The sequence below is a fragment of the Lathamus discolor genome, chromosome 3 (genome assembly GCF_037157495.1).
Source record: "Lathamus discolor isolate bLatDis1 chromosome 3, bLatDis1.hap1, whole genome shotgun sequence".
Lineage (NCBI taxonomy): Eukaryota > Metazoa > Chordata > Aves > Psittaciformes > Psittacidae > Lathamus > Lathamus discolor.
In genome coordinates, this window is record NC_088886.1 from 59,123,627 (window position 1) to 59,150,837 (window position 27,211).

A 27,211-nucleotide genomic window follows, 5' to 3' on the forward strand; every position below is an offset into this window, starting at 1 on the left:
GCCTGGTGGCACATTCCCACAGAAAACTGGAACCCACCCAGATTTGTCTGTAGGACAGCTCATCATGCTCAGGGTTGTTGTCAGGGGTATTTTGGTTTGTGCGCTTCTCCTCCCCGTTGTCCCCATTCTTGTCCCCATTTCTTTTTTGTTGGCACCCCAGGTTATATTTCAAAAAGGATTAAATGTGATGAGGCTTCTTACTGGAGGGTTCTGAAGGTTCATTTCCCCACAGGGACTCTTTTGAGCAGATACAGTGACTACTTCAAGGGAAATGGGGGGAAGACTCTCCTTTCAAAACTCTTACTTTTGAGACTGTATTAAAGCACCAGGCTCCACTGTGCTCTCTTTTGTGCTCATGCATAACATAATGTGATACCCATCAGACTGCATAGAGAAGTTGCTGGGTACAAGCAAAAAGTGCCTTCAGGTTTCCTCTCAACAATGCTTTTACCTTAGAGCAAGTCAGAGGCTCTTATTTCTCCCCAGATTATTCCAGGCACCTCTCCAGTATTAACAAGTAATTCATATTCTGAGATGCCAGAAGTATGTGGGGAAAGATTTTTCCATCAAGCCTCTATTTTGATATAGGCTTATTGCACCCCCCTCTTTGGTTTGTCACCTTGTCACCAAAAGAATCTTTCCCTTCCCAGCCACCTAGGGGGAAATAAGCAGATGATTACCATGGAAAAAGGTTGGGTATCTTGTGAATTTCTGTAATTCCTTTGCTTTTGGAGTGGAAAAAAGGCACTTAACCATTCCATACAGTGTGTAGCCATCCAAATCCTCCTCTGTGTTGTGATGCAGCCCAACTAGTACTTGCCATGAGGTGTGTTTCCCCTTTGTCTGACAGGTGAAGGTCTTGAGCGCTCTTTATCAGACATGGCATGGGGTTATACAGCTGCTGCTCCAGCCTGGGAAGGGGCTGAGTATTGAATGGGCACCCCCATCATTTGAGGGGTGGGCATGAGGGGAGGGAGGCCAAGCAGCTAGGCTTGCCCTACCACCAGCAGCCTACCTCCCAGGTTTGTGTACCTGACATGAGTATATGAACAATTCTACACCTAGCCTCCTTTTTTGCCTCCTGCACAACAAGGGATGAGCAACCCCTCATTTTAGGTACTCAACCTCAGTGTTGCATCCACCTCTTCTGAATGCTTTTTTCAGTTGCGGGGTGACTTGACCACCTTGGTTCCTGACAGTGCTAACAAACCCAGCTGCCAAATAAACTAGACCAAAGGAGACAGCAATAATATACTGATTTGCTCATTTGCTTTGTGTTATAAAAGTTTTATAATGACCATAAATGATTATTTTTACAAGAGGTGCATAAACAAGTAAAACTGAAATGGCTGCTCTGCATGCTACTGCACATTCCTAATGCTGCAGTGGTACGTGTACAAATGAATTCCTTCACTTCCATAGCCAGTCACTGTCATAAAGTGCCTGTGGCTGTGCAGAATGGCAGTGCCTCCTGTAGTACATGTATATGGGAAAACCCATTCAATTCTCTTCCACAGAGAGGGAATATTGATGAGAGGTCTGGGGTCACCCAGCTTCCCTCTAAAAATCTTAGCCATCTTCTGTCTTTTAAAACTGATGATATTTAACATTTTTGTGCCGTAATTGGAGTCAGGCCATATGTTCTCTCTTGTTTTGGATGCAAGACAAGTGCAAAGGTTTTATGTATAAGTAGTCTGTTAAGGTCTCTTTGTGCTAGGACCCCACACACTAGCAGAGCTCCCTACACCAGTACCACCCATCCCAGAAAAAGGTTGGGTGCTGTTACTGCAGAAGTGTAGGTGTTAGTGTGATTTAGTGTCAGGGTATCCTACCTGCCAGAACTTGAGCTGTTTCCTTTAGCTGTTTCCCAAAAATGTTTGGAGCAAACACGAAAAATAGCACTTTGACTAGGGGAAGCTTTTGGGATCTGCAGAAAAGCAGAAGTGTCAGAAGAAAAGGCAAATTGCTTAGAGATACCTGAGGAAAGAATCTTCCTTTTCCTTCCAGAAACTTAGGGGTGATGAGTGTTTTATGCCCTCAGCATCTCTCTTGGAAAGTATCCATGATTTCATGCATGCGAAAGGCGAGACAGCTGAGATGTGAAGAGACTGCCAGAAAAGCAAAGCCAGAGGTTGACAGCTAGGCTGGGTCTGTGCCATGTGTGGCAACAGGGAGAAGCCCTTTCTGCATATTCTGGTTGTACAAACATCAGCACTGTCACTAGCTCATTGTTACTGCAGTCAAAGCACACCCTTCAGCTCTGAGCACGAGCACATCTTCTGTCATCATTAGTTTTTCCATTACCCAGCACAATACTAACCAAAGTGTCTTGTTTGGAGGGTCAGGTATGTGAGATCAGATGAGAATGTTCCAGCTGTGCTGAGTACAAAGCCCTTTAGAGACTGTTAGGTCCAAATCTCCATTCTCTGTCTCTCACAGTATCCAGTCCAGAATCATTAAAATGGGATAAACACTTATGGATGATGTTTCCACTTCATAGCAGTATTTACAACCAAGTCTAGCCCACCTTCACTTCATACCAGTGTGCCTACAACCTGTCACCAAGCTGGCTGTCAATTTATGCTGACTTAAGAGATTTGATAGCTCAGCATAGGCCACAGCAAAAAACAAATAAATTTATTGTCAGGAAATACGGGAAAAGGGGAAAAAGATGAAGACAGCAGTAAGCTAGACACACACCAAATGGCTTTACAATGTTAATTGCATTGTATAGTTGGTCAAGCATGAAGCTATCTCTACATGATCATTCAGTATATTTCAAGGATAATAACCTAATAGTGTGGTAGGTGGCCCAAAAGCAAGCTACTGCCTCTCTCTGCCTTTGCAAACAAGGTTTGCTGCATATGTTGCATAGTAATCTCCAGATGCTGAGGCATATTTTGTCATTGGGTAACTTCATTTCTTTTAGAGGCAGGTTGGGCATCTTTGCAGCTTCTACAAGCTGTCTGTAAAAAGCCTGGCGTGTGGTGCTTCAGGAACCGGGGACCATTTGTTTCCCTTGTAAGAAGTGTAAAAAACCCCAACACCACACTCACAAATACTGATCTTACCAGACCTCTGCTGTAACCTGCATCACATTGGATGTGCAACTTCTAGGAGGCTGCATAATCTGGGGAAGGCTATTTAATCCTTTCACTGTTCCACATCTGTTTGCTGGCAGCTTTTCCCAGTATAACACTGCCTTTGATACTTCCAACTTGTAATTTACTGCACTTCACAGGAGCAGAAGCTGTTGTGTTACTTGTATGACCACATCTGTTTGTTTGTTTAAGAACTGTAACATCATTCTGTGTTTTCTATTTTTGATGCCCACCCTGTTCTCAGCAAGATCAGGCATTCAGTTAGGATATGACCTAGGTAAGTACAGTAAATGACTGATTCTGCTCCAAATATTCCTGGTTTTCACTAATCTTAGTGTTAGATTAGGGCACTATTGTGCTTGAAGCCGTACAAACAGAACAAAGATAATCCCTCATCAAATGCAGAACAAAGATAATCCCTCATCAAAGAATCATGTGAGCTACAAGCTTGAAATGCAGCACATCATTACTTATGCAGGTTTATTTTGATTTGGAGATATGATAAATTACCTTTTAGGAAATTCCCAAACAGACTGAAGTGACACCTGGCCGCAGTTTCTAGGCTGAAAGATGCAAATGTATTACTGTCTCTGAGGGTAATTGCAGGTTTCTTCCATGACCACCATCCAGATCATTTTAGCCACTTTATGACTCCATTATTTCATCTGAAAAATGGGAATAATACTTCCCAGGAGTGCTGCCACATTTATTTTTTATAACATCTGTTGGGACTCTGGAATAAAAGACTTTTTAGAAATGTAAAAAGTTACTTCTATTGATTTCTGTGGAATTAGTGTCAATACAGTAGTGGTTTAAGAACTCCAAGGGTCCCTTGTTACCTGCTTTAGGGAGTCAAAAAATACTGAAATGGTTTTCCATCTGCCCAGGTCTCTTAACACGTGTATTATAGTGGTAAGGAACTGTATTCATTTCAACTTATGTCATCTCGGATCTTTCTTCAGGCTGGAACACTCCTGCTCACAATGAGTAGCAGCATACTCCATAAAAGGTCTCATTGATTTCAGAATGGCTTTCACTGATATGTTGTACTATGCATTGTTAAGTAAGGGAAAAAATATCACAGTCTGGCTCTGTACAGTGAGAGCAAAAGAAACTGGGGGGTGGGGAGTGGGAAATACAGAGACAAGGAAACCTTTCATTTAAAAGAGATGCAAAGAAAACGTGATTCATCTGAATGTCTTAACTCTAAAGAAAAGCTTTCACTGGCAAATGATCGAATATAGTATAAAGGCTGGCATCTGTAGTAAGGCAGAGTCTAGAAGGCTCATTCCAAGTAAGCGTATAACTTACTTGGCTGATGTATCAAATTTTACCCAAACACTGGGAATTCAACTGAAGTATGACTTTATCCCCTAAAGAATTCCAGGCTTTAAAGGATATGGTGTTTCTGCCAGTGAGGCTGGAGTTTGGGGTTTGTTGCATTCATGCTTCAGTCATATTTTAGAGGCAGATCTTTTAGCAGTTGTGTAATGCACTAGCAGTACAGCATCAGAGCTATTGAAAAAGTGTGGTTTTAATTTTGTGGGCTGAAAGGCTAAATGAGGGCACAATAACACCTGAGTCAAAAGTCTTTTATACCTGTGTATCTTACTAGTCTGTCTGCTGGCTTTCTGTCTCCCTGCTTGTGCTGGGGTAGGTTTTTGTGCTCCACCATCCATCTGGCTCTGCAGAGCTGCAGTACACCAAGCCGAGTACATTATACAGTGCTGAAGATGCCGTTTTCCCTCTGTATCTTGCTATCCAAACCGAAGGGAAGCATTTAATGGTTGAATACTTGACCTTAAGGTAGTCATTCAGAGCTCTGCAAGGCCAGACACGATTCTCCTTGTACTTGCAGTAGTAAGCAATGTTTTCCATCAAGCTGGCAGACATAACTACAGGATGGTGCAAAGAAGTGGAAGAGGGCCCCATGGCTGCACATGCCGCTTGCATTCCATTTCAAGAGCCAGACATTTTTTAAAAGAAAAATGAAACTTAGTGTGCTGTGCTGTTTCGGACCAAACTATAGGTTATACTGGGAAGATGCAGAAAGCAGCTGAACCTTCTCCTGCCATCCCAATGCCATCCCCATGCTATCCTTCATAATCTCCCCTTCTTCCCCAAGGGGAGATTAACAAGGCCGGGTTGAATGGGGCTTGGAGCAAGCAGCGCTAGTAGAAGGTGTCCCTGCCCATGGCAGGGGTTGGAACTGGATGAGCTTTAAGCTCCCTTGCAACCCAAACCAGTCTGGGATTCTAGGATTCCCACACATTAATTAGAGGCAGGATGGTTTTCCCCTAGTACACATCAAGAAAAGCTGTCCTAGATCCTGATCTGATTCAGACAGCTCTGTATCGGCTCCTGTGGAGTGCCCTACTAGAAGACACACTGGAAGACTACTTGGAAACATTTCTGGGCACAGTGTAGCTACTCTTTTGCTTTGGTGGTGTGCTGTAGGGAAAATTGATTCACCATGCTCCCTGGTCCTGCTGTAGCACTCCAGTTGGGTTTTCTCTGAGATGCACTTCAAGGGCTTGATTTTAGTGGGAGATAGAGATGCTCATTTTACCTGAGAACAAGACCACTTACTTAGACACCCCCTTGGAAAAGCATGTGGTTGATGTTTGCAATTGCTAATTTTCTGTTATTTCTACTGTAGAGCAGAGCAGAAAGTAAGTGACGGAAGCTCAGCAATCCAAATCTCATACATGCTTTATTATTTCCAGTGCTGTGGCACCCAAAATCCCCAGTTAAAGCAGTCATGTTTGTAACTGGGGGGATTCCTTTTCAATATATAAGCAAAACGATGGAAATGAATTTGTAACAGGCTGCCTATGCCTATTCAACTTTATTTGCAGCAGCCTATCTCATAAAAGAAAGAATTAAAGACTTGGGCATGTAAATCAGACTCTTGCTCATGTTCAGGAGTTTTCTGTCCTGAAATTTTCCTGGATAGCAGATAAAGCAATTAATAATCTTCCAATATAAACCCTGAGCTTAATCATTCCCTTTATGGTCTGTAAGCCAAGCTCAGCTTTCCGTTGTATCAAATTCAGCCTAGTTACAATTATTTTTTTCCCTACCACAAGCCATTATTAACAGTACTGGAGATAAACCTCAAATGATCCATATTTTCTCTGCAATGGAAAAAAAACCCAAACACCTGAGGGTGCTTAGCTGCTGCAGGTTTCCACCACTTGAACTAGCATATTTTAGCCCAGAAAGTAATTTATTTTACTAGTTAGCAGATTGAAGATCAGGGGCTCCACTGTATTTAATTAGAAAGAAGTGGGGAAAAGGAATGTCCTGAGAATACCCAGGAAGCCTGGTTTTAAGGAAAACCAGCCATCAATGGTCTTGTGAGGTCTTACAGCTATCACCTCTCTCTCAGGTTATGAATGTACGGGATAAGGTGCTCAGAAAGTAAAACTCTAACAGCAGGGCCTCTGAGCGTCACACACTCGAGGTGCCAGTGACACACAGTACATCCAGCCACACGCCCAGCTTATGCCTCACTGCGGAATTCAGGAGCTGGGCCTTTCAAGTCTCCCTCTTTGGCATTTATCCAAGGTGACTGAGGCTTTGAAAAGCAGGATTGTTCTGAAAGGGGGATGGCAGTTCCAAGCAGCCCTTTGCCATGGTATTGCACATCCATCATCTCCCTGTAATACACAAGCACGTGTACACTCACATCACAGACAGTGCTCTTTTCACTAGCTGAGCGGCTGGAACGGCTGCCAGAGAATTAGGAGGAACTGGCCAGCCTTCAAGATTTCTTTACAAGGACTTCTTAATCAGCTCCCATGCCTCTGTACTCTCATGTCTGTGTGTCTGGTAATTTGCTCTACTTTATGTACACTCCAGTCGTCATACAGATTGGCTTCTTACTTTCCGCAGCAATTCCTCTCACTTTGCCAACACCTTGCCATTTGCAGCTTTAATGCCTATTGATAGCACTTCATCAGTGATAGCTGCCAATGTATACTCCTTTTACAAGATGTTCACCCTCAGTTTTTATAGATAGTTACAAATTTAGTCACAAACTGATCGGGTAGTTCGTTTTCATTTGCACTTCACATGGAATAGATTCATCAAAATGAATAGATCAGTGGAAGATTGAAAACAGAGATGAAGCTTCTCTAGTGTGGGTTTGTGATCCAAGGCAGAGTCAGCTCTACCAAAACCATTCCTGTGTGCCTAGTCTGGTTCTTAATACCTTCAATGAGAGAGTTTTTACAGCTTCCTATTGGTAGCTGCCTGTGCAGCCCTAATACTGATCCTCATCCCAGCACCAACACACACTCCCTAACTTCTCTTTCTTTCACTCCCCAGGCTCTGTCACAGAGCAGTGTTTTTGTCAGTGAAGCTAAGGCAGAGAAGGCTTCTAAAACCTCAGGCTTTCCTGTGTCCTCTGTCATCCTGTCTCATTTATCAGCGGGTAGATGTTTTTCCTACTTGCCCTTTCACTGATGACAAGCCCTTCTTGTGGCCCTTTATGTCCAGCTTCAATACAAATGGAGTTTCTGCTCTCTTGGCTGTCAGCATCCCACCACCCCATACCTCTCCTCTTCCTGCCTGGCTAAATAGGGGATGCCTTGCAGAGCTGTGTGTGGCCTGCCCATGCTCTGCCACGCTGAGTCAATACTTGGAGACAGTCTGGTAAAGTTATTTCTGTGTTTTCAGATGCTATGACAGATGCTCAGTTTTCAGCACAACCTGTTGTGAAAGAACATCCCTGCGGAACTGGTTAGTAATGGAGTCCAAAGCAAACTTCAGGCACTTCTCCCAGTTCAAACTCACCTTGGTGTGTGGATTATAGTTTACAAGTTAAGCAATTTGCTTCTATTTTTAATGAAAACTGGTAGAAGTTGGCAGGAGGGAGAGGCTGAGCATCAGTCCATGTACAAGGGACTTTTTTTTCTCTATAATAATCGTTACATGAACAAGGATTGATGTTTTACAAGAAAATTATGGTTTCCTCATTTAAACTGGGTTTTTTTTTTCATTTACTATTAATGGCAGAACTAAACTGCCTTTTGATGTTCAGTGAGGTGCAATATTTTTTTTGCAGAGAAATACGTAGGACATTGTCTCTTCTCCTGCCTTTTCTTCTCCCACGCTTCTAGCTATAGCTAGAAATAAATGCTCTGGGTGTTGCCAGGTCTCATCTCACAATTATCTTCTGTTTTATGGAATAGCCATGTGAGAACTTATGGGTTCTTACTGCCTGGTGATGTATCACAGGAGTACCTCTGTTTCCTGTCACAAGAGCCTGTGTTGACTTGCTGTAAGCTTTGAAGATGTCATTAGCCTGCATCACTTGAGTCACCAAGTTAGGAATAGAGAGATGTTGTTTAGTGCATATCCCAACACAGATCACTTGGAGGAAGTTCAGTTAAATGATTAGTCCTATCTCTTGTAACTATTTTTAATGTTTTTAATCCAAATTTGCAACTAGATGGCTTCAGATCTGTGTGGCTTCAAGTTTAAGGTTTGATTGCAACCCAACTAAATGGCTGGTAACCTGGTAACTGTGCTGGGTACCAGTAAATGTTGGGTTATTATTACATCAAAAATGTCCACTGTTGTTCTTCACTGCCTTTTAGTTGTCAAGGTGTATGTCTTCCCATTATTGATAGTAGTGTATGAATGCCACAGTCAAGATCATGACCCTATGATGCTTAGCTATAGCAGATCTACACAAATTTCTGTCCGTGTCCTGAGGAGCCTAAACAGGCTAACAAAGAAAACTGAACAGTTGGAAGCGGAACAGTCTTTTGAGCTCTGTGGTTTTTATAGGAACAGCTTCGCAGCTCAGAAGATACTACTCAGCCAGCAGTGATTAGAAAGACTCTTCCATTCACCTTGCATTGTCTCGGCCAGTCTGGGAAGCTATTACCTCTGCTTTGTAACACACCAGTCTTTATGAATTTGCTTCAGATCTCTAATCTATCCTTACATTAGGTATTTTCCCCCCTAGCCAGCTCAGCCTGCAGCCCTTTTTTCATCAGCTGGCTCCAGTTATATGATCCTCACATGCTATCTCTGAATAAATGTTCTCTGAAGTTCGAAAGTAGAAAGAATCCCTTGGTAAGCTACTTTGATTCAATTGCTTCAAATAGGAAGAGTGCTGTTGAGGTATAAAGGTTAATTTCACCCATCTCAACTGAAGTTAAACACAAATTTAATGAAGTCCAAGAGATGCTGAGATTACCACTGCTGAAAACCCAGTTTCTCCAAATTCTTTACCCAAGTAGATGCTCTATGTTTTCTTTTTTAGCAAAGGATGTATTGCTTAGTCTAGATTTTTGTGAGATCTCAGATGCCAGCAATGAGCCTACTGAGAATAAGCAAAGATTTTTAGTAGACTCAAAAAAAAAAATTAGATTAATTAATTAAATAAAATAGATGTAATTGCTTGATTTAATTTCTGAGTGGGAGCCCAGGCTTCCTAACGAGTACTAAGCACCTTGAGGAATGCATCTGTTCCTATCGAGTCAAGCTTGTGGCGTAAGCTCGTAATCAGACCCGAAGTCCTGTTTGTCTGTGCTGCTTACGTTTTGGCTTTGACTCAGGTCTCGCCCACGGCCTCAGTGCAAACATGAGTTTATTCACATGAGCATTTACCTTCAGACAAAATATTTTCAAAATTTTTTAGAATTGTAGAAAACTTTGGAAGTAAGGAAAATAAATTCCGCTTTGGAGCCCCCAACACAAGAGGGACATGGAGCTGTTGGAGCAAGTCCAGAGGAGGCCATGGAGATGCTGCAAGGGCTGGAGCAGCTCTGCTCTGGAGCCAGGCTGAGAGAGCTGGGCTGGTTCAGCCTGGAGAAGAGAAGCTCCTTAAGGGGAGACCTTAGAGCAGCTTCAGTGCCTGAAGGGGCTACAGGAAACCTGGAGAGGGGCTTTTGACAAGGGCCTGTAGGGACAGGACAAGGGGGAATGGCTTTAACCTGACAGAGGGGAGACTGAGATGAGACATTAGGAAAAAATTCTTTACTATGAGGGTGCTGAGGCGCTGGCACAGGGTGCCCAGAGAAGCTGTGGCTGCCCCATCCCTGGCAGTGCTCAAGGCCAGGTTGGACGGGGCTTGGAGCAACCTGCTCTTGTGGAAGGTGTTGGAACTGGGTAAGCTTTAATGTCTCTTCCAACCAAACCATTCTAGGATTCTATGAATCTATGATTGAGAACCAGGACTCAAACCCTTACCTTGCAGGAGAATGAGCCGTGTGGCTTCATGCAGACATGTAGATCTTCGGCATGTATCAATTAAAATCCAAAGTCTTAGCTATAAAGAAAAAACCTTCATAATCCCAAATGAGCAAGTGTGTACCTAAATCCCTGATCGGATCTTCTGCAGCACTGCTACAATAGTGAATTGAAGAGGGTCATAAGATGTGTGGTGTCAGTGATACGGACAGCTGAAGTCCATCATACCAAGATTGAATCTGCATGCAAAGTAAGGTTTGCTAGGCCTAGACATCCACAGGCTGTTAGCACAGCAGTCCCTGAGTACAGGTTCATGTCAGACATGTTAATTGTCTTCAAACATCAGGTAAGCTATCTGCATTTTGAAGTCTCTCTAAATGGGCATTTACATAATTTATGTGTTACAAAGTCCACTGATGTATATTTGCATAATAGACCGTAGCAGTGCCACAAATCCATCGCAGCACATGGTGTCAGCTCTCATGAACTTCCAGCAGGTTTTTCCCTTTATTGGAGCTCTTATGACAGAAGGAGATTGGCAATAACTGATAAATCACAAAGTGTAGACTGAGTGCCTGTCAAAGCTTCTTTGGCTGGGTGGAAACACACAGAGATCAAGCCACATGCTCAGTCACCTAAGAAGTGCTCTGCTTATGTCTGTGCCAATTCTGTGCATAAAAACAAGTAGAGATGGTCCTTTATGTATTCATTTGAGTTCATTCATTTGCCTGATGTGGAGTCTTCCATTGCTCTCCGCTAGCTCGCTGCTTTCATGCTCTCCAACCCCTTCCTCTTTAAAAACTGATACACTTTCTCATCGCTGCCCTCAGCACAAACTGCTGGAGAGGTTCTATTGGAGAAGAGCATTGGGACCTGCATGGGCTTTGTCACTCGTCTCACTTGGGCAGCCAAGCTTGAGCACATCCGTGTAGAGAGAAGCCAGTTGAAAGTTGCAGAACTTTGAGTTCCAGTACAGTGTTCATCACTCTCAAAATGGTGTTATATCACTCTCATGATGGAGTTAATACCTCAAGGAATTTTTATCCGATGTGTGTGCTGTGAGGAGAAGTATTTTTTCCACATGGCTAAGTGGGAGAACCCTGGCCAATATAAAGTTCTGCAGTGTTGTTACCCTGAAAAAGGGGGAAGATTTATAGCCCTCAGTCTGTTATGTACCACATTGTTAGCAGACTAGCTACATTCAGGCCTGGTGGGTTTGGTGTAGATGCCTCCCATAAAAACTGGAAGGAGCAGTTCAGTCCCTCGCAGAACAGAATTGGGGAATGAGATCATTGCCAGCTTCAAACAGGAATTTCCTTCCTTTAACTTACTCCAGAGCCTGAACACTGACTGAGCACAGTCTTGTGCATAAGCTAATGGATGGCGCTTCATTTTGTAAGACATTTTATTAGGAAAGTTTGGGTTTTACCCCTGGTTGTATATTTCCTTTCCATTTGTGTTGATTTAGTTATTCATCATCCTGCTGAATGTGATAAAGTTCATCAGTTTCCCTGCATGCTACCAGTAAGATAATGCTTTTAAGCCATTTGGTATTGTCACATGAAACATGTTTTTCTTGCTACAGATATTCAGTAGAGTGATGGCTCTAATCACCCCCTCCGTCAATAACTGTCAGCAGTGATAGAGCTGGGTTCTGGCTGGCCGGATAAACCTAGCAATGTGAAATAGAGGATATGCACACTGAGTCGTTGCCAAACGAGCAGGAGAAAAGACTAATTTAAGCTCCCCATACCAGAGGTGAAGCAAGCCAAATGCAGCGATGTTTTCCTTTACTGCTCTTGATATTAAGTCAAAAATGATCAATCCAGGATAATATCTTGCCAGTTTCTTTTGATTTCAGTTCTGACAGAAATTAAATACTGGACAGATTCAATAAACAAATGTTTTCTCCTGACCGATCTAAGGACCAGAACTGTCCTTTGGCATTACAGCTAATCCTTTTTGTCATCTAGATTAGAAGAAATCAGGTGATAGATACATTTAAGTGATTTCAGTAGTTATTTTATAATTAAACATCAGTTATTATTGTATTCTGTTGCAGCCTCTTTAAAAGATTTGTAGTAAAAGGTTCTATCTGGCTCAAATGACAGAAATACAGGAAACATTTTAAATCCTCACTGGGATTTGGTGACTTCAAAATCTGCAGTAGGAATCAAGTGTGCCCAAGTTTTTTAGGGAGCAGTGGGAATAATGGGTAGAATGTGACTAGCTTTTAAAGCGTGAGGAATTACAAGAGCAGCATGTTTGCACAATGAAAAGAACCTTTCGAATGTCTTTTAGAGATGTTTACGATTGCTGTTCTGTGTCTTGTTTGTGGTTATTAGAGTCAAGGATTTAGTCGGGCTGCCTAAAGTGTGTTGAATGTATCCTGCCTCACTGTGTGAGGCAGCTGTGAGAAACAGGGATCTGCCCTGAGTCACAAAGCTCTTTGGTGGGAGGGGAATCCTGCTGTGCTTTACTTTCTCCTGTCCGCTCCTTACAGATAGGACACCTGCTTATGCTAAAATGTGAGAACGCGGCTTCCTAAGGAGATAGCAGTTCATCTTCCGACTCCTCACTGGCATCTCTCTCCTTGTGAAGTCAAGAGACCTCGCTCAGTGGCACAGAACAGTTTTGGTCATCTCTTTGGTTTTTGCTGACACCCTATGGATTAATTGGAATAGTAAGTTGCAGTATTTTGGGCCAGTTTGCTCTCAGGGTAAAACCAGGTAGTTAGAGTATGTAACAGTGTTGCAGAGGCTGAGAGAGATTGTCTCTGCATAGTTTTTGTGACTGGATAGTGCACAAGGAACCTGGGTTGAAGTACCCCTTCTAAATGACCCACAGGAAGTATCTGAAATTAGATACCATCTATCACTGGTGCTCGTTTTAACTACTACTAGTTGGTAGAGGTCTGCCTGTTCTCTTACTATTTAGCATGATCCTCCAAGCCTGGAAGAGGAGAGGAGACCTGCGGGTCATCCTGCACCTCCAGCGCAGTGCCCCAAGGGCTGTGGAGCTCACAAGTCCCTGGGGTTTGTAGCTGCAGAAACATTAAAGCTGTGCAGGGCTTTGGGAAGCGGAAACTGAAGAACCTAGAGAATTGTTATGCCCCCTCCAACCGCTAACTTCTCATGTGGAAACCTAAGCTTTCTTGGGGATTGGTGTTGCTAGTGCACAGGTTGTAGCATACTCAAACCTGATCTTCCTCTCAAGCTACGTGATCTTCTTACAGCAGGGAGAAACTGTTAATGGGGCTTATACATGACCTGTGAGTTTGTTCAGCTGAGGTGCTGCTTTTCAGTTGTAGGCTTCAGGGCTGGCAGACGAAAGCCTAACTTCAAGCATCTTGGCTGAGTAATAGTATTTATTTGGATGGTACAGTTTCTGATTAAAGTTAAGCAGATGAAGTTCAAATCCTTGCTGTATGATGAATTTACATTGCTACTAGTATAAGATCATATCCAGTCTTTTTACAGAATGGAGTTTGTTTGGAACTGCAGCGCTAGATTAAAATCCTCGTTATAAATGTCAACTGCAAATACAATTAGCAGTTTATGAATATTTGTAACATGTAAATTTTCAAGCAAGAAAAGGTGCAATTTCCCCTTAAGACAAAAAGTGCCAACAACACATGCTCTTTTCTGCTTGAGAAATGAAGGAGTGTCTGGGGGGAAGAGGAGTTGGGATGGCTTTAAATGTTTTTGTACTCCCTTCCAAAATAAGTTTATAGTTTCCCCATATACAATTTAATTAAGCCTTCGATTTGACCTTTGTATTGAGCAATAAATGTTAACTGGGAAAGATGTGGGTAGAAAGAGAGCGCAAACAAAGCATGCCCCGCGTCAGCCAATGTGAGAACTGTTTCTGTAACCAAAACTAATGAGATCATCAGGACAAAAGCAACAGCCAAAGCATTTTCAATTATTACTTGTATTTTTCTTCCTTGAGCCAGTTTATATTTTTCTTAATTACAGCTTTGAGCTGTGGCGTGATATTTAGCAGATGCCTTCGGCACTTGGCGTGCTGATCACTTGCACACTCCAGGCTGGCAGGGGCACCTAATCTTTGAAGTCTAGAGCACACATTCATCTTTAACCATAAAGGTCAATGCTGCATTCCTTGCATCCCCCCAAAACTCCCATTAAGTTTAATAGGAGTTTAGAGCATGTGAGGCACGCAGGATCAGGATCGCGCTCAGTCTTCTGGATATCACCAGTGAGGCATGTAGAGAATTTCTAAACTTAACTAATTAGCTGCACCATGCAGCGATGGCAGAAGGCTGTCACAGAGCTTTTTTTGTTGTTTCTTTCATTACAAGAAAGTTCCAATGAAAGTTCAACAGATTTACTGGGAACATCATGTTTTACAGATACTTCCATGCTGTGTTTCAGGATATCATGTCAGCTGTGCTGCAGTATGTACGAGGTATCTGGCAAACTAAACAAGCTGAAACATGCAACCACAAACATGTGCCTAGGACTAGACTGAAAACAGATGTTTCCAGGAAATGTAAAAGATGTTTGGCATGTTTTAAGCTTATACTTTCAGCTTGTCTGTATTTGAATAAGCCTCGTATTAATATAAACAAAATGACAAAACCTTTACTTGCAAATGACTGACCGATTCATGGCTCTGCTGCTGAATCATAGAAGGCTGGGTAGGTTTGGTTATTTCTTCCCAAGGAAAAGATGGATTGTGCTATCATGACATATCCCATGGCAGGAGCTGAAGCAGTTATATACGTGGATTTACATTTTAGCCTTCAGATCTAATCCAGTCTTATTGTGGCTCCTGAAATTCATGCTGGGTTTGCTATTGTAGTTGTGTATCAAAAGTCAAACAAATACAGTGACAGGTTTCCTTAGGGATAATGCCCTATTCTCTGTATGTGTATTTTGCAATCAAATGTATATAGACAAAAAGATTGTTTGGGAATGTGGAAAGGAGCTGCCATTTCATGAAAGCGTGGCTTCCAGGCACCCGACATCTCAGCCCGTCTCACAGTTGCTCCTGACTTTATTGCATTTTTCTCTTTGTTGTATTTGACTGTTCTCTTAATAACAGTAGTTCCTGGAAGCTCCAGCCAATGTTATTTCTTGAGGAGAGAGCGGAAATGATGGTTCTCAGCCTGAAGAATTTACACCCAGGATGTGCGAAATATGCGGGAAATAGAGTAGTTCTCTTGCTGGCCTGCAGGGAGAAGTGATCTGCCAAAGATCACAGTGAGTTTAATGCAGAATTAAAAACTGGACATAGATGATCCTAGTCCCAGTTTATGCGTATCCCCCACGGCCAATTTCAGTCACGCAGTCCTTAAGAAGAGAAATGGAAAGATTGCAGAACCAGGGTGGAACACATCAGTTAACCCTCATAATCTTGTCCTGGATTTTTTGTGGAGAGACTGGCCTAAACCTCTAATGCAGCTCAGTAGTTAAGTGACCTGTTCAACTCAGACTTAACTCTGTAGTCCTTCCTTTGTCCTTGCCCTAAGGCCGAGTTCCCATAAGAAGGTGCATAGGGAAAAGGCTTAAATGGACGCCATATTCTCAAGCTGAAATAGAAAGGGGTAGAACAAACAGTACATACATGGGAGGCTGCAGAGCTGTTAGTTACTCCCTTCTTCTGGCTCCAAAAGGGATTTATTACACCTGCCTTTTACTGATCAGTATTACGTAACAGACAATAACTGGCTCCAGAATTTGGAGAATTGCATCTCGAGTTACCACAGTTTGGGAGTTCTCACATTCCCATTTCCATGGCATTCCTGTTCCCATTTGTCTGCTGCAGCTGTAACTGGAAATAATTAGTGCTGGCTTTAATGTCAGGATAATAGATTATTTGGAAATGGTTGGTATATTTTATGGTGACAGCATTGTTTTGCAATTTCAGAGCTCCTTCCTTTGAATATGTAAAAGTAATTTCAGCTTTTGCTACCAGAGGTGATAAAAAGCTAATAATAACACTGCAGCATCTACTGTAATTTAAGAGCCTGTTCCACCAAGTTGCACCTCGTTTTAATTTTCTTATGAAGCTGTCAGCTAAAACCATGCCTGTGATCACAGCAAAATTTATCAAGCAACTGAGGTGCAGTGTGGAGAGTAAATGAACGTACTGACCAGTTTGCCTTAGACCTCCATTGTGAGGATCATGACAACCATGATATTTGCTATACCATTCATTTGCTATAGCAGATGCTGTCTTTTCAAAGCACAGTGTTTGCATGAACATCTAGGAAGAAATGGACAGGTCTGACTTCATAGAATCCTGGAATGGTTTAGGTTGGAACAGACTTTAAAGATCATCTAGTTCCAGCCCCCAAGCTTCATGTAATTAATGTGGGAAAGCAGAAATAAACAATCTCCCCTTACTCTGGAAGGCACTGGGCCAGCACAAACACAGGCTTCCCCAAAACTAATCCAGCTTCCCTCAGTGGGAGATCAGCCCATTCAACCACCCTTCCCTTTTCCTTTGCTACAGCTATACTTTCTCTTCCCCTGTTGGCAGCAGCAGCAGCCTGTCTAGGGAGTCCTTGCATTTACCCTTCAGCTCAGTGGAGACCGTGCTGAGCTTGATTCAGTGAGGAGATGAGGAGGGCTCAGTGGCAAGTCTCTGCAGGGAGACTTGCTTTCAAAAACCCCTCATCATTTGCATTCACTGAGAAAGGACTGAGCTCAAGCAAGGTCAAGAAAAGGACCAAAATGGAAAGGTGTTTGTGTCAAATAGGATGAACTTGTTCATCCCTTAGCAGGACAATAGGAAGCCTCAACAGACATTTTAAGCAGACCTTGCTGATACTGTTCACTAGAGAACAACAGCATGTGAGTACACCAAAGTTACATCTTTGGTAATCCGTGTCAGTAGAAAACTGCAAGTCATTTAGCCTAAGGAGGGGGCACGACCAGCTGGGGTGCTAATAAGTCTTGAACTTGTGTCAGATAACCTGGTCATAAACTAGAAATATAATAATGGCATTTTTTACCCCTGTATCATTCCTGGCTAAGATTGAGGTGTGCTTCAGTGTGTCTGTCACTCGCCAAATGTGTTTGAAAGGCGTACGCTCAGCCCTCACATGAGGGTTTCCTGTTCCCAAATTAGATGACAGTGACAGTTTTGACACTCCTGTTTATCCTAAGCTAGTCTCTCTGAGGAATAGCATTGATCCATGTAGGTATTTGAGAAGTTCAGTGTTGTTTGAGCGGCACACGCATTACTGTGTTGGAGCTGGATGAGCTTTAATGTCCCTTCCAACCCCAGCCATTCTAAAGTGCCTAAAGAGTCTGCGATTTCTGGAAAGGAGAGAATGACTGATGATGGGAAGAAAGTTTCTATTGATGGAAAAAGCTTTTAATTGGGAACCATAAAGCCTTTAAAATGCAGAAGGTACATACTACAACAAACTGTACAAAGTTGTGGGGTTGATTTGTTTGGTTTTATGAAGTCATACACTGGGGCTTGATTCATGGGTATTGAACATTGGTGGTTTGCTTTGTTGAGACTGGAGTTTCCTTTCAGTGCTAGTCTTCACATTGACACTTCTTTTACTTTCAGCATGCTCGCTGTTTTTCTTCCTTTTGAATGTCAGTAGTAGACTGAACCTAGGTACCTCTGAGGAAAAGATTTAAGAGGAAAAACTCATTTAATTTGGAGTCTCTCAGCCAAAACCCTGGAGTGAGTAAGCAAAACCCTCCAGTGAGTAAGGAAGACTGAAATCTTTACACTGATGAAATTTGTGCTTTAAAAACTAAATACAGGATTGAAAAAGGTCTGAATTAGGATTGAGGGTATTTTCATTTATTTTTAAGAAGAGAGAAAACCGACCGTTTTAAATAAAATGCTAGTTTTGCACAATTCAATCCCAAATTAGAATTGGCCGTGAATAGCATCAGAAGGTACTGTGCTGTGAAGGCAGAAAGAGGATTCCAAATGTAGTCCTTCCCGTGGAAAGGATAAAGGCAGAGTTTTCTAATGTATTATTTAACACCTGTTATGTAGGGCATTAAGTAGTCACTGAGAGGAAAGCTTTCAAAACCCAGCAGCAGTCTCTCTGATAGCATTATCTCTTGCCTTAGATTTTTGGTTAAGTCAATATTAAGAAAATAAATGAATTAATACATTTCAGCCTGCCCGATTTATAGATGCCAATCAAGTTACAATGCTGGACATGGCCAGCTGAAAGAGGGGAATAGATTTACCTGAGTGAGGTCTTAATTTAATCAGCCGGCCCCAGAGAGCTGAAGTCAGCAGGCTGGGATGATATAAGAGGCAGCAGAGAAATAGTGCCTTTACTGCAGTGGGAAAGGAGAATGACAATGATGGAAAGGAGTCTCGGCAGTGTCAGAACATACCTATTTCCATGATTTATTCTTAATTTACTTTAATGACAGTCTGAAGGTTGTCCATTTTTCTTTAAGTGTCCTCAGAATACTGATATTTTCTAAACATTTAGAGTATGCTTTTTCCCCCTCCTTTCCATTAGCTCCATTGCAAGTTGGAGAGGAGCTATGTCCACAGTTTGCCATCATGAATTTTAAGCACAGTGTCTGACTACCTCTGTCCCACTAATCACCTTGCCAGGCCCTTCTCTGCAGTCACCCTGGAGTCAGGTATAGGAATTCCAGGTTCCTCTGGGATTAATGTTGATATTATGATAAAGTAGAAGAATTCATTGTATTTCTTATGATTCTTTTATAGCTTACACTGGCAAAAGAACAATGTGTGCTTTCCCAATACAGTAGCTCATTTTTAATATCAAGTGAGTTTATTGATGGTTGTTCAGAGCTACTGACATGCTGACAATGATCTCAGATTGCATTTACATTTCTGGAATACTTTTCATCTTTCCAGTTTCTGCCAGAAACTTGCTTCTGTGATTCAGAGTTTTTATTTTAAGATTGGACTGTTGTTTAATCTGCATTACAAATCCATGCCTTTTGCTTTCTGGTGTATGTGCACTGCATTCAATAGTATCACAAATCCTTTAAGCTTGGACCTGAACAATTATTGTTAACTTATAAATTCTTCTAGGTAGGAATTTGGGGGTTTTGCCTGGCATTTGGGTATGCTTTTACAGACTGGCTGTAAAATCATCATCAGATGAAATGGTGGGTTTGTTCCACACACACACACAGTGCCAATGAGAGGGTTCAAGGGCAATATGACCTCGGTAGTACTTGCAAATAGCTTGGGAACAGCAAGATAACTGGAGACTTTTATCAGTCATTTTCTCATTAAAAAACTAAAAGAATCCATGGTTTTGCAATAAAGGACTACTACTACTTTCATCTTTTATGTGAAAGATGCCCGATATTGCCCCAAAATGCATGTGTAGGGAGAAAAAAGCCACGGTGATATTGTTCCATACTTTGAAAACAAAAAATCCTTGTGTTTGCTGGGAAAAACAACAAAACAAAATCCAAAGCGTTTTATCTTTGTAGCCACTTTTTTGCCAATGTTAGGTTAAGGGTAGGGGCAAAGCAGAAGGAAGCTAGGAAGTTGACTGTTCCATTAAGTCAATGTGCTCTCTGGTCTCTTGCAGCAGCTCAGCAACTTGATGGGTGTTTCACTGGGACACGTTACAGAAGCGCTCAATCCTAACGTCATGTTATAAGGCATGAGTTAGTTCCCATCCCAGGTGAAACTGAAGGTACTTTTTGTGAGAGACCAGCCACTGCAATGCAGAATACCTGTTATTCTGCTCAGGCTGCATCTAGATGTAGAGAAGTAGAGCAGGCCATTCTTCTCAACAGAGAAGACTGTTGAGCAGAACAGTGGGTGCTGAGGGGACAGACTGGGTCCAAGCGAAACATTAATACAAGTGCCCCATCACTCTCTATATGTTTAGTTATGCAGACTACTGTATAACATGTTCCCACAACAGACAGAACTCAAAGCGTTAAACTTAAAAACTTTAAAAGATGTATGATTAATCTTGCATTTACTTTCATGTTTTCAGATATACTCAAGGACAAGAAAACCCATCCAGAAAACAGAAACGAACCAAAACCAACTGTGAAAAAGATTGACACCACAACTGCCACAAGCACTGTCAAGTCATCCTCTAAACACAGTGTAACTGGAAATGGGAGCAATCCAGCCCTGAGTTCCTCACTTGTTATTTTAACAGCACTAGCAGTTCTGTGGCATCATCCACTGTAGCTGCGTTGCCTTGCAGCCACTGCACAAGCCTTTCCTGTTCACTGTCATTTATACCTACAGCCTTACCCAACAGAAAAGGAATTTAAATGGCTCTCTAGTTTATGTGATATGTTAGAATAAATATTAAACAATATGCTGGAGTTGGCAGATACCAGGTGTCATGACTTACAATGTCTGAAGATAGGCTTTGACAAAGCCCACCACAATACAGAGGCAGTGATGGAAATACCAAGGGAATAATTGAAAACACAGAAATTGTGTACATGTTTTACTGGTTTTCTCAGTTTTGTTTGCTGGAATCTGACTGGCTGGGTTTGTTTGTTTAACTTTTCTGATAAATTATGTGGATGGTCAGTCTTCACATTCAAACCAATACATTATTTTTCAAGTGAACAGCAAAAAAGCTATGTCTACCGTTGTAAACCATGTTAAAGTGAAACACTTGCTCTCCACCAGCTTGATGAAATTCCTGAGTGGTCAAGAAGATCAAAAAGCATGTTTGAAACTTCCTTTCACTCTTACAGTTTAGACTGTAGGCAGCAACATAAGAGCATATGGTGTGTCTAATATATCAGTATACTGGCCTTAACTATAGAAAAAATTTGAACCACTTTGTTTACTGCGGGATAGAGATAGTGAGTTCCTAGCCCCACAAAATGCCATTACCAGGTGCTTAAGCATATGCTCAAGGCTTATTGGATCAATGTCCAGCAGCAATGGGAAACGTGAATAACCATGTTTTATCCAGCTGAATGCAGCTCTGTACAGATTAAGACAGAGATAATTCAGTGCAAACTCACTTTGCCTATGTGATGTTAAAGAGAAACCAACTTAAATTTCTCGCAAAGGTCCCAGAGATATAAATTATTGGAACTCCCATGAGACAGTAACTAGATTTTTGTGCACTGTGCATCTCTGAAATCAACTGTTTTATAAACTGTGTATTATTTAATGACATTTAATGTTGAAGATTTTGTACCATGGTAGGTGTAAATGTAAACCAATCTGAAATCTGGCATTCGTTGTTATGCTTCGTCTTGATTGCTACTCTAGAAAATGTCAAAATGGGCATCACATTACAAGGCTATTTTTTTAAATCAGTGATGCATTAATGCATTTTGACTTTTTGGATTAAAAAGTACTATAATAACTTCTAATGGGTTAAGAGTAAATGTGTGTTTTCCAACACCTGTTTACAGTGCCATTGAATATATATATATACAACAAACACCACTGTATGAATACAGTGATTAATGATAAATACATGAAACATTAGAATTGTTCTATTTACTACATTTCATAACTATTACAACAGTTAATGTCTGTTTTCATGTTGTAGACTTTTATTATGTACAGTTTTATAAGATGTAATGTAAAACACTTGCCTTTGATTTTTTGTAAAACATCTCTTTCATATTTAGAGTTATACAGCCACTGACATAACTCAAAAGAGGAACCCTGTATCTTACTAATCAACCTCAGGCATTGTATTGGCAACTTGGATTCTAAAAGCCTGACTCAGAGAAGGTGCCATATGCCAGTATTAGTACTGGACATCATTATATAGGAAGTGGCAGTAATACAGAACAAGCATACAGTAAGTGAGCAAAGATTCATGATGCTTGCATGTTTTCAGATAGTATTAGTGAACATGTCTATGTTTTAATTATGTTTGCAAAGGTGGGGCTTGAGTGTTGTTTTTAATTAAGTCTCTTAGATTGTATTTACAGACACAAAGCTGCACGAGCAGTGTCTCTGAAGTGGTAGCAGCTAGGTTTTCTAAAAGATACTTCCATTTTAATGTTGAAACAAGGAGATAAAGTGGGAAAAATACTAACGTGAAATATTTTATATTGGAATTCTGATTTTCCAAATGGTAAGGCTGTTATTATGTACTGCTTTTCGGTCACACCAGTGAAAATCAGTTTTCCTTGAAACACTAAAATAGCTGTCCTGTGTTTCCCAGTGTTTGTGAGCTGCACCAGTCCTACTGAGCCATAATTACAAATACCATTTCTTCTATTCATTTTCAGAGCCCTTTGGAAAAGTGGACTTTTACCTGAGGAGGTGTTTAAGTCATGTCATTTGTACAGTGAAAGGACACTGTAATTCCTTGTAGTCTTAAAGCATCAGTTGTAATGGCTGCTGCTAGACAGGTTAGTCCCTGTGCACACACAGAAATGTACATCATGTGCAAAAACTTGCCACCAGCTCCTCAGGTAACACCAATCACTGTGGCTTCACTTCAAGCAATTCATATCTGTTGCTTGTGAACCTGACCCCTTATTTAGTATTCTCACACTTAACATGCTTAGTCATTGTTCAGGCAAATGTACCCACATTTTCGCTCAAGTTTCCATCAGCAGTCCTTAGGGATAGAGCTACAGATTCAGGGCTGGGCACTGACATTACCAGATCTCAGCTGTGCAGCTTGCACTTTTCAGTTCTTCTCACCTGCAGAGAGAGAACTTGAATACCCAGACTTGTATGTCTTTTTGAGGTTTCTTCTGTGAGAGGCTTTGTGCTTTTAGCTCAGAGCAGTGACTGGCTAGCCTAGTACGCTGCTGGTGCAGAGGAAGTTGCAGAAGCCTTGCAATAGGCAGGTATAAATAACTCAGCGAGGGACTTATTTGTTGTTGCTAAATGTCATTATCTTGCTAAACAAAAACCTATGGAAAACCAAGTGTTTGAATTTGGGGTTTGGTTGGCAAATATTAGTATAACATAACATTCATTTCTCAACCTAAACAAGACAACCTTGTAAAGTTGAAACTTTAAAACTAGAACAAGTTCAAATTGTGGGGAAATAGAATCAACTCATTTCATGGGACTCAACCCCAGTATTTTAATAGACACAATTTGTTCCAGACGGAGAGAAGAGACTTCAGAGGACTCCACACCTATTAATACATTTCACACCAACATACTTTTACACTGTAAGAAGCGTACTGGTCAAACCAGCATGAAGTATGTTCATAATGTGCATCAGAAATGGTGCAGCTTTAAGTGGCAATGCAGTATATTTTTACTGATGGTTTATGATTAATTTTTTTTCCTTAGGATCAGTTGCATTTACATACATTAAAAAAAAAGAAGTTTTTTCCATCAAACAACAAATCTATACCTGCAAGGGCAAACCCACTGGCTGTGTCAGATAAAGGAAGTATTTCTATTCAGATGAATAAGATCCTTATTTACAAACCCTTACTTTGTTATCCAGGACACTGTAATTATGATGTAATTATGAAAGTCTAAATTCAAAATGCTTTTTAACTTGTCCATGAAATCTCAGTGTAAAATAAGGTAGTGGTCTAAGAGCATTGCTGCCTAACAGTTATGAATTGTATTTACCTGTTGCTTTTTGAATGTTTATTATTTTGCTATGACTTTCTTCTAATATTTTGCTGTGCCAGCATTTGTGAATGCCAGCATTGGAAAGTTCACACTTAGTGTTTCACTACATTTGGGCTCCATCTTACACCAGGTTCATGCAAGAGGTTCATGTGTCACTAGTCCCCTTTCTGGTTATGAAAGTATCAGGGAGAAGAGTGAACTTGGGTGGACAAATGCATGTGTGGCTGTGGTGTGCCTGTGCATGGTAACCTCCAGCTGTCTCTTCTGAGGCTCTGAGCAGAGTGTTCTCAGCTAATTTGCAAGCGGCTTTTACACCTCTCCAAACCACTGCATGGAGGCTGGCCAGGCAAGGAGCAGCACAGAATCTAGAGGCTGCATTTTCAGGCAGCTTCACAGACACCTGCTATGAATTGCACTTTTTTTGTTTGTAGTTTAGGGGCTCTACAGAACCCAGCCTCTCATTTGCAACCTTGCACGATTTTTCTGTCTTGCCTGTTGCCAGTGTTATGCTCTGGCCTCTAGTGTGCCAGGCACTTTGTCTTGCATAAGGAATTATGATTCAGATCTCTCAGTCAGTAATGAACCTTTTGAGGTACAAATATCTGTCAGAGCTTGATAAGGGCAACACAAATAATTATGTCCAGCTGCACTGGCTTTAGAGGCTCTGTGCATGGGTATCTGGCTATGAGATTCACATCTCTTTGATCTCTTAAATCAGATCTGTATTTAATATATCCCTATTTCCTTTTGTTACTAAAACTGCAATGTGCATCATAATTTTAAATTTGACTCTAATCCTGCATGGGTCTTCTCAATGTTGTCTTAATGGATTTCTGCACAGACTTCATTTTAGTGTTAGATGAGCCTTTTTGCCCAGATTTACTGAGCTCTTCTTACTCAGTATTGCATATGATTAGGTTTAAGCAAGATCTCTTCAAGTGAAAGGAGCTGAAACACACATTAAGGTGAGATACTGAGTAGGACAAAAATCTAGAGCCCCTGTGTTCCTGAACTGTACTCTTCACATTAAGCAGAATTTAAGGTTTAGCTGAAATTACAGTCAAAATTTCATACCTAGCATGGTGTCAAGGGGATTTCAGCCTGTACTGAGAACTGATAAGGAGTCTCCCAGTTTTTTAAGTGGGAATTAACTGATGCTTTCCTCATGTCTCTGCATATGGGTGAATTTAGGACTGTAGAAATAGGAGGCATTTGCTAACATGCATCCTGCACATTGAGCATCACAGCATCACAAGTCCTTAGTGTTACAACTAGCCAAAAGGATGAGATACTTATTTTCATTATAGTATTTCGCTACTCACAGTGCTTCTTATAATGAATGACATATGGCATGTGTGTTAATGAAAAGTGAAATATCTTACAGTCCTTATAGCTGTGACATGCATTAGTCAAAAAGAACATGAAATTTTCTTCCCTTTGTCTCAAAGACCCAGAATTATTCCCAATACCGAACTCTCTTCTGGTTCCCACTGTCACTCTGAATAACTACATTTGAACTGTATTACATATTAAGCCACCAAAAAATAAATACTGCTCAAGAGATTTTAATAAATAGGTAACACTTGGGAGTGTATCCTGCATTTAAAATAGAGAATACTCCTAGGTAAGAAATCCTTCCTGCAGCAGAGCAATTTTTCAAATCCCTCTCCAGATTCATCACCATCCCTTCCACCTCCATACAGTACAATATGAAGTCTGCGTGCAGGAGGCTGGTGTGCTGCAGGCAGGAATGTGAATTAAAACTGTTGCTGTGTAGTGATGCTTCCTAATGTCCTGGCTAAAGTGGGCCTCCTTTTGCTGGTTACAGTGAATGCATTTAAACTGCATGCACAGTTGCTTACGTTCTTCTTCAGTAAATAGCCACAGTTGCTGTAGCTTTCAGAAAAGGCTGCTGGACACACACCATGAAGTAGTATTTTTGTGTTGCTCCTAAGTCACTGAGATCAAGTTCGGCCCTTAAAATAGACTGGTTTAGATTTTCTGGTTATTATCAACACTACAGTGATTTTCCCCCCTGAAAATCATGTTATACCCTTTTGAGAGAAGGGCACTGATGTTTTCAGGAGGTGTATAACATACTTCATTAAATAACTAATAACAGCCATAGGGGTTGGGGTTCTTTTCATTTCTGTGCAGAAAGTATTAGTACTACCTTGCAAAATTATGCAGTTTTCACTTAATCATTTCAATTAATCTTTCCTAAATTACCCAGTACTTTGTAATTATAATATTTGCAGCTAATTTAGTGCCATGCTAAAAATCACTGGTTGCATAATCTGAGCAATTAACATTTATTCAGGGGTTCTTCCTGTTGCAGGGGGATGTATAAATTACCCTCCCTGGCCTTTCTGTAAACCTCATTAGCACCTGCTTAAATTATTCTACAGGCTATGGACATTTCATTTGAAAAATCAATGTGTTGCTGGTTTTGTGAGCTCCCTGCAATCACACAGTTGTAAAAATTGTTTTTCAGGAAAACATGAAAACATGTTTCCATATTTCTTTTGCGTTTATGAGCTAAGCATTTAGGCTCTTAACACCTGGAGTAGGTGCTGACATTTTTAAGGCAGTTCAAATGAGATTGTTAGATACCTCTTCCCTATAATGAAGTACAGTATCCCAGATTTGTAGCCTGGTTTATTCAGAATTGAAAAAGGAAAGCAGTAAGGCACCAAGAATATAGATCGAAGTGTAACTTTCACATTTATATATGAATATATAGTCAAGTTTAACTAATCTGAGACTATCAAAAGCATTGCTGTGCTGAAGTGTAAAGGATACTAGGTGAAAGTTGCGGACATGAAACCAGTTTACTTCAATCTCATAAGTAAGCTTCTAGGTAAATACGTAAATGTATAGGATATTGAGGAACATCATTTGAGCTTTCTAAAAAGGAGATCTGAAAAAACCCCACCTTTCTAACAATAATGCCAATATCAAATATTTACAACCTCTACACAGGCAAAATTAGGAAAGCAAAAAAGGACCCAAGTCTTTTCTGTGGATATGAAATGTTGCAGCAGACCCTCAGCTCCTATAAATCAGTGTAGCTCCTTTGATTTCAGTTTAACTATGTAAATGTACTCCAGCACAGTATCTAGCCCAAGAATGTGAATTCCTTCCCATCTTTTTGCAGGTGCAGAAAATCAAGAGTAGCTGCAGTGAATACAAAATTTGCATGGCAGTTTTACACTGCTGGTGCTACTGATCAGATAGTGCCTTAATGCCTGAAAAGAAATCCTGTTATGGATGGGATTTTTCCTCTCTAGGGGCCTTTTCCAGGAGCAGCAGGTATGATTTAGAGCAGCAAGTAGATAGTCGTACAGTGGGCAGAAAACCCTTCTCAGAGAAGGTTTGCTGATACAGAT

The 27,211-nt window shown here is 41.1% G+C and overlaps 1 protein-coding gene across 5 annotated transcripts in view; it reads left to right on the forward strand.

Annotated features, from left to right (window-relative positions):
* The window catches only part of LOC136012332 (glypican-5-like), a 392,267-nt gene extending 367,835 nt beyond the window's left edge, over positions 1-24,432 (forward strand). For all 5 annotated transcript variants that reach the window (XM_065675474.1, XM_065675473.1, XM_065675475.1 and 2 more), the window contains one exon: positions 20,266-24,432. In XM_065675474.1, the coding sequence (XP_065531546.1) occupies positions 20,266-20,468 (203 nt within the window). In that variant the 3' untranslated portion in view covers positions 20,469-24,432. The remainder of the gene's footprint in view (positions 1-20,265) is intronic.
* Positions 24,433-27,211: the final 2,779 nt, after the last annotated feature.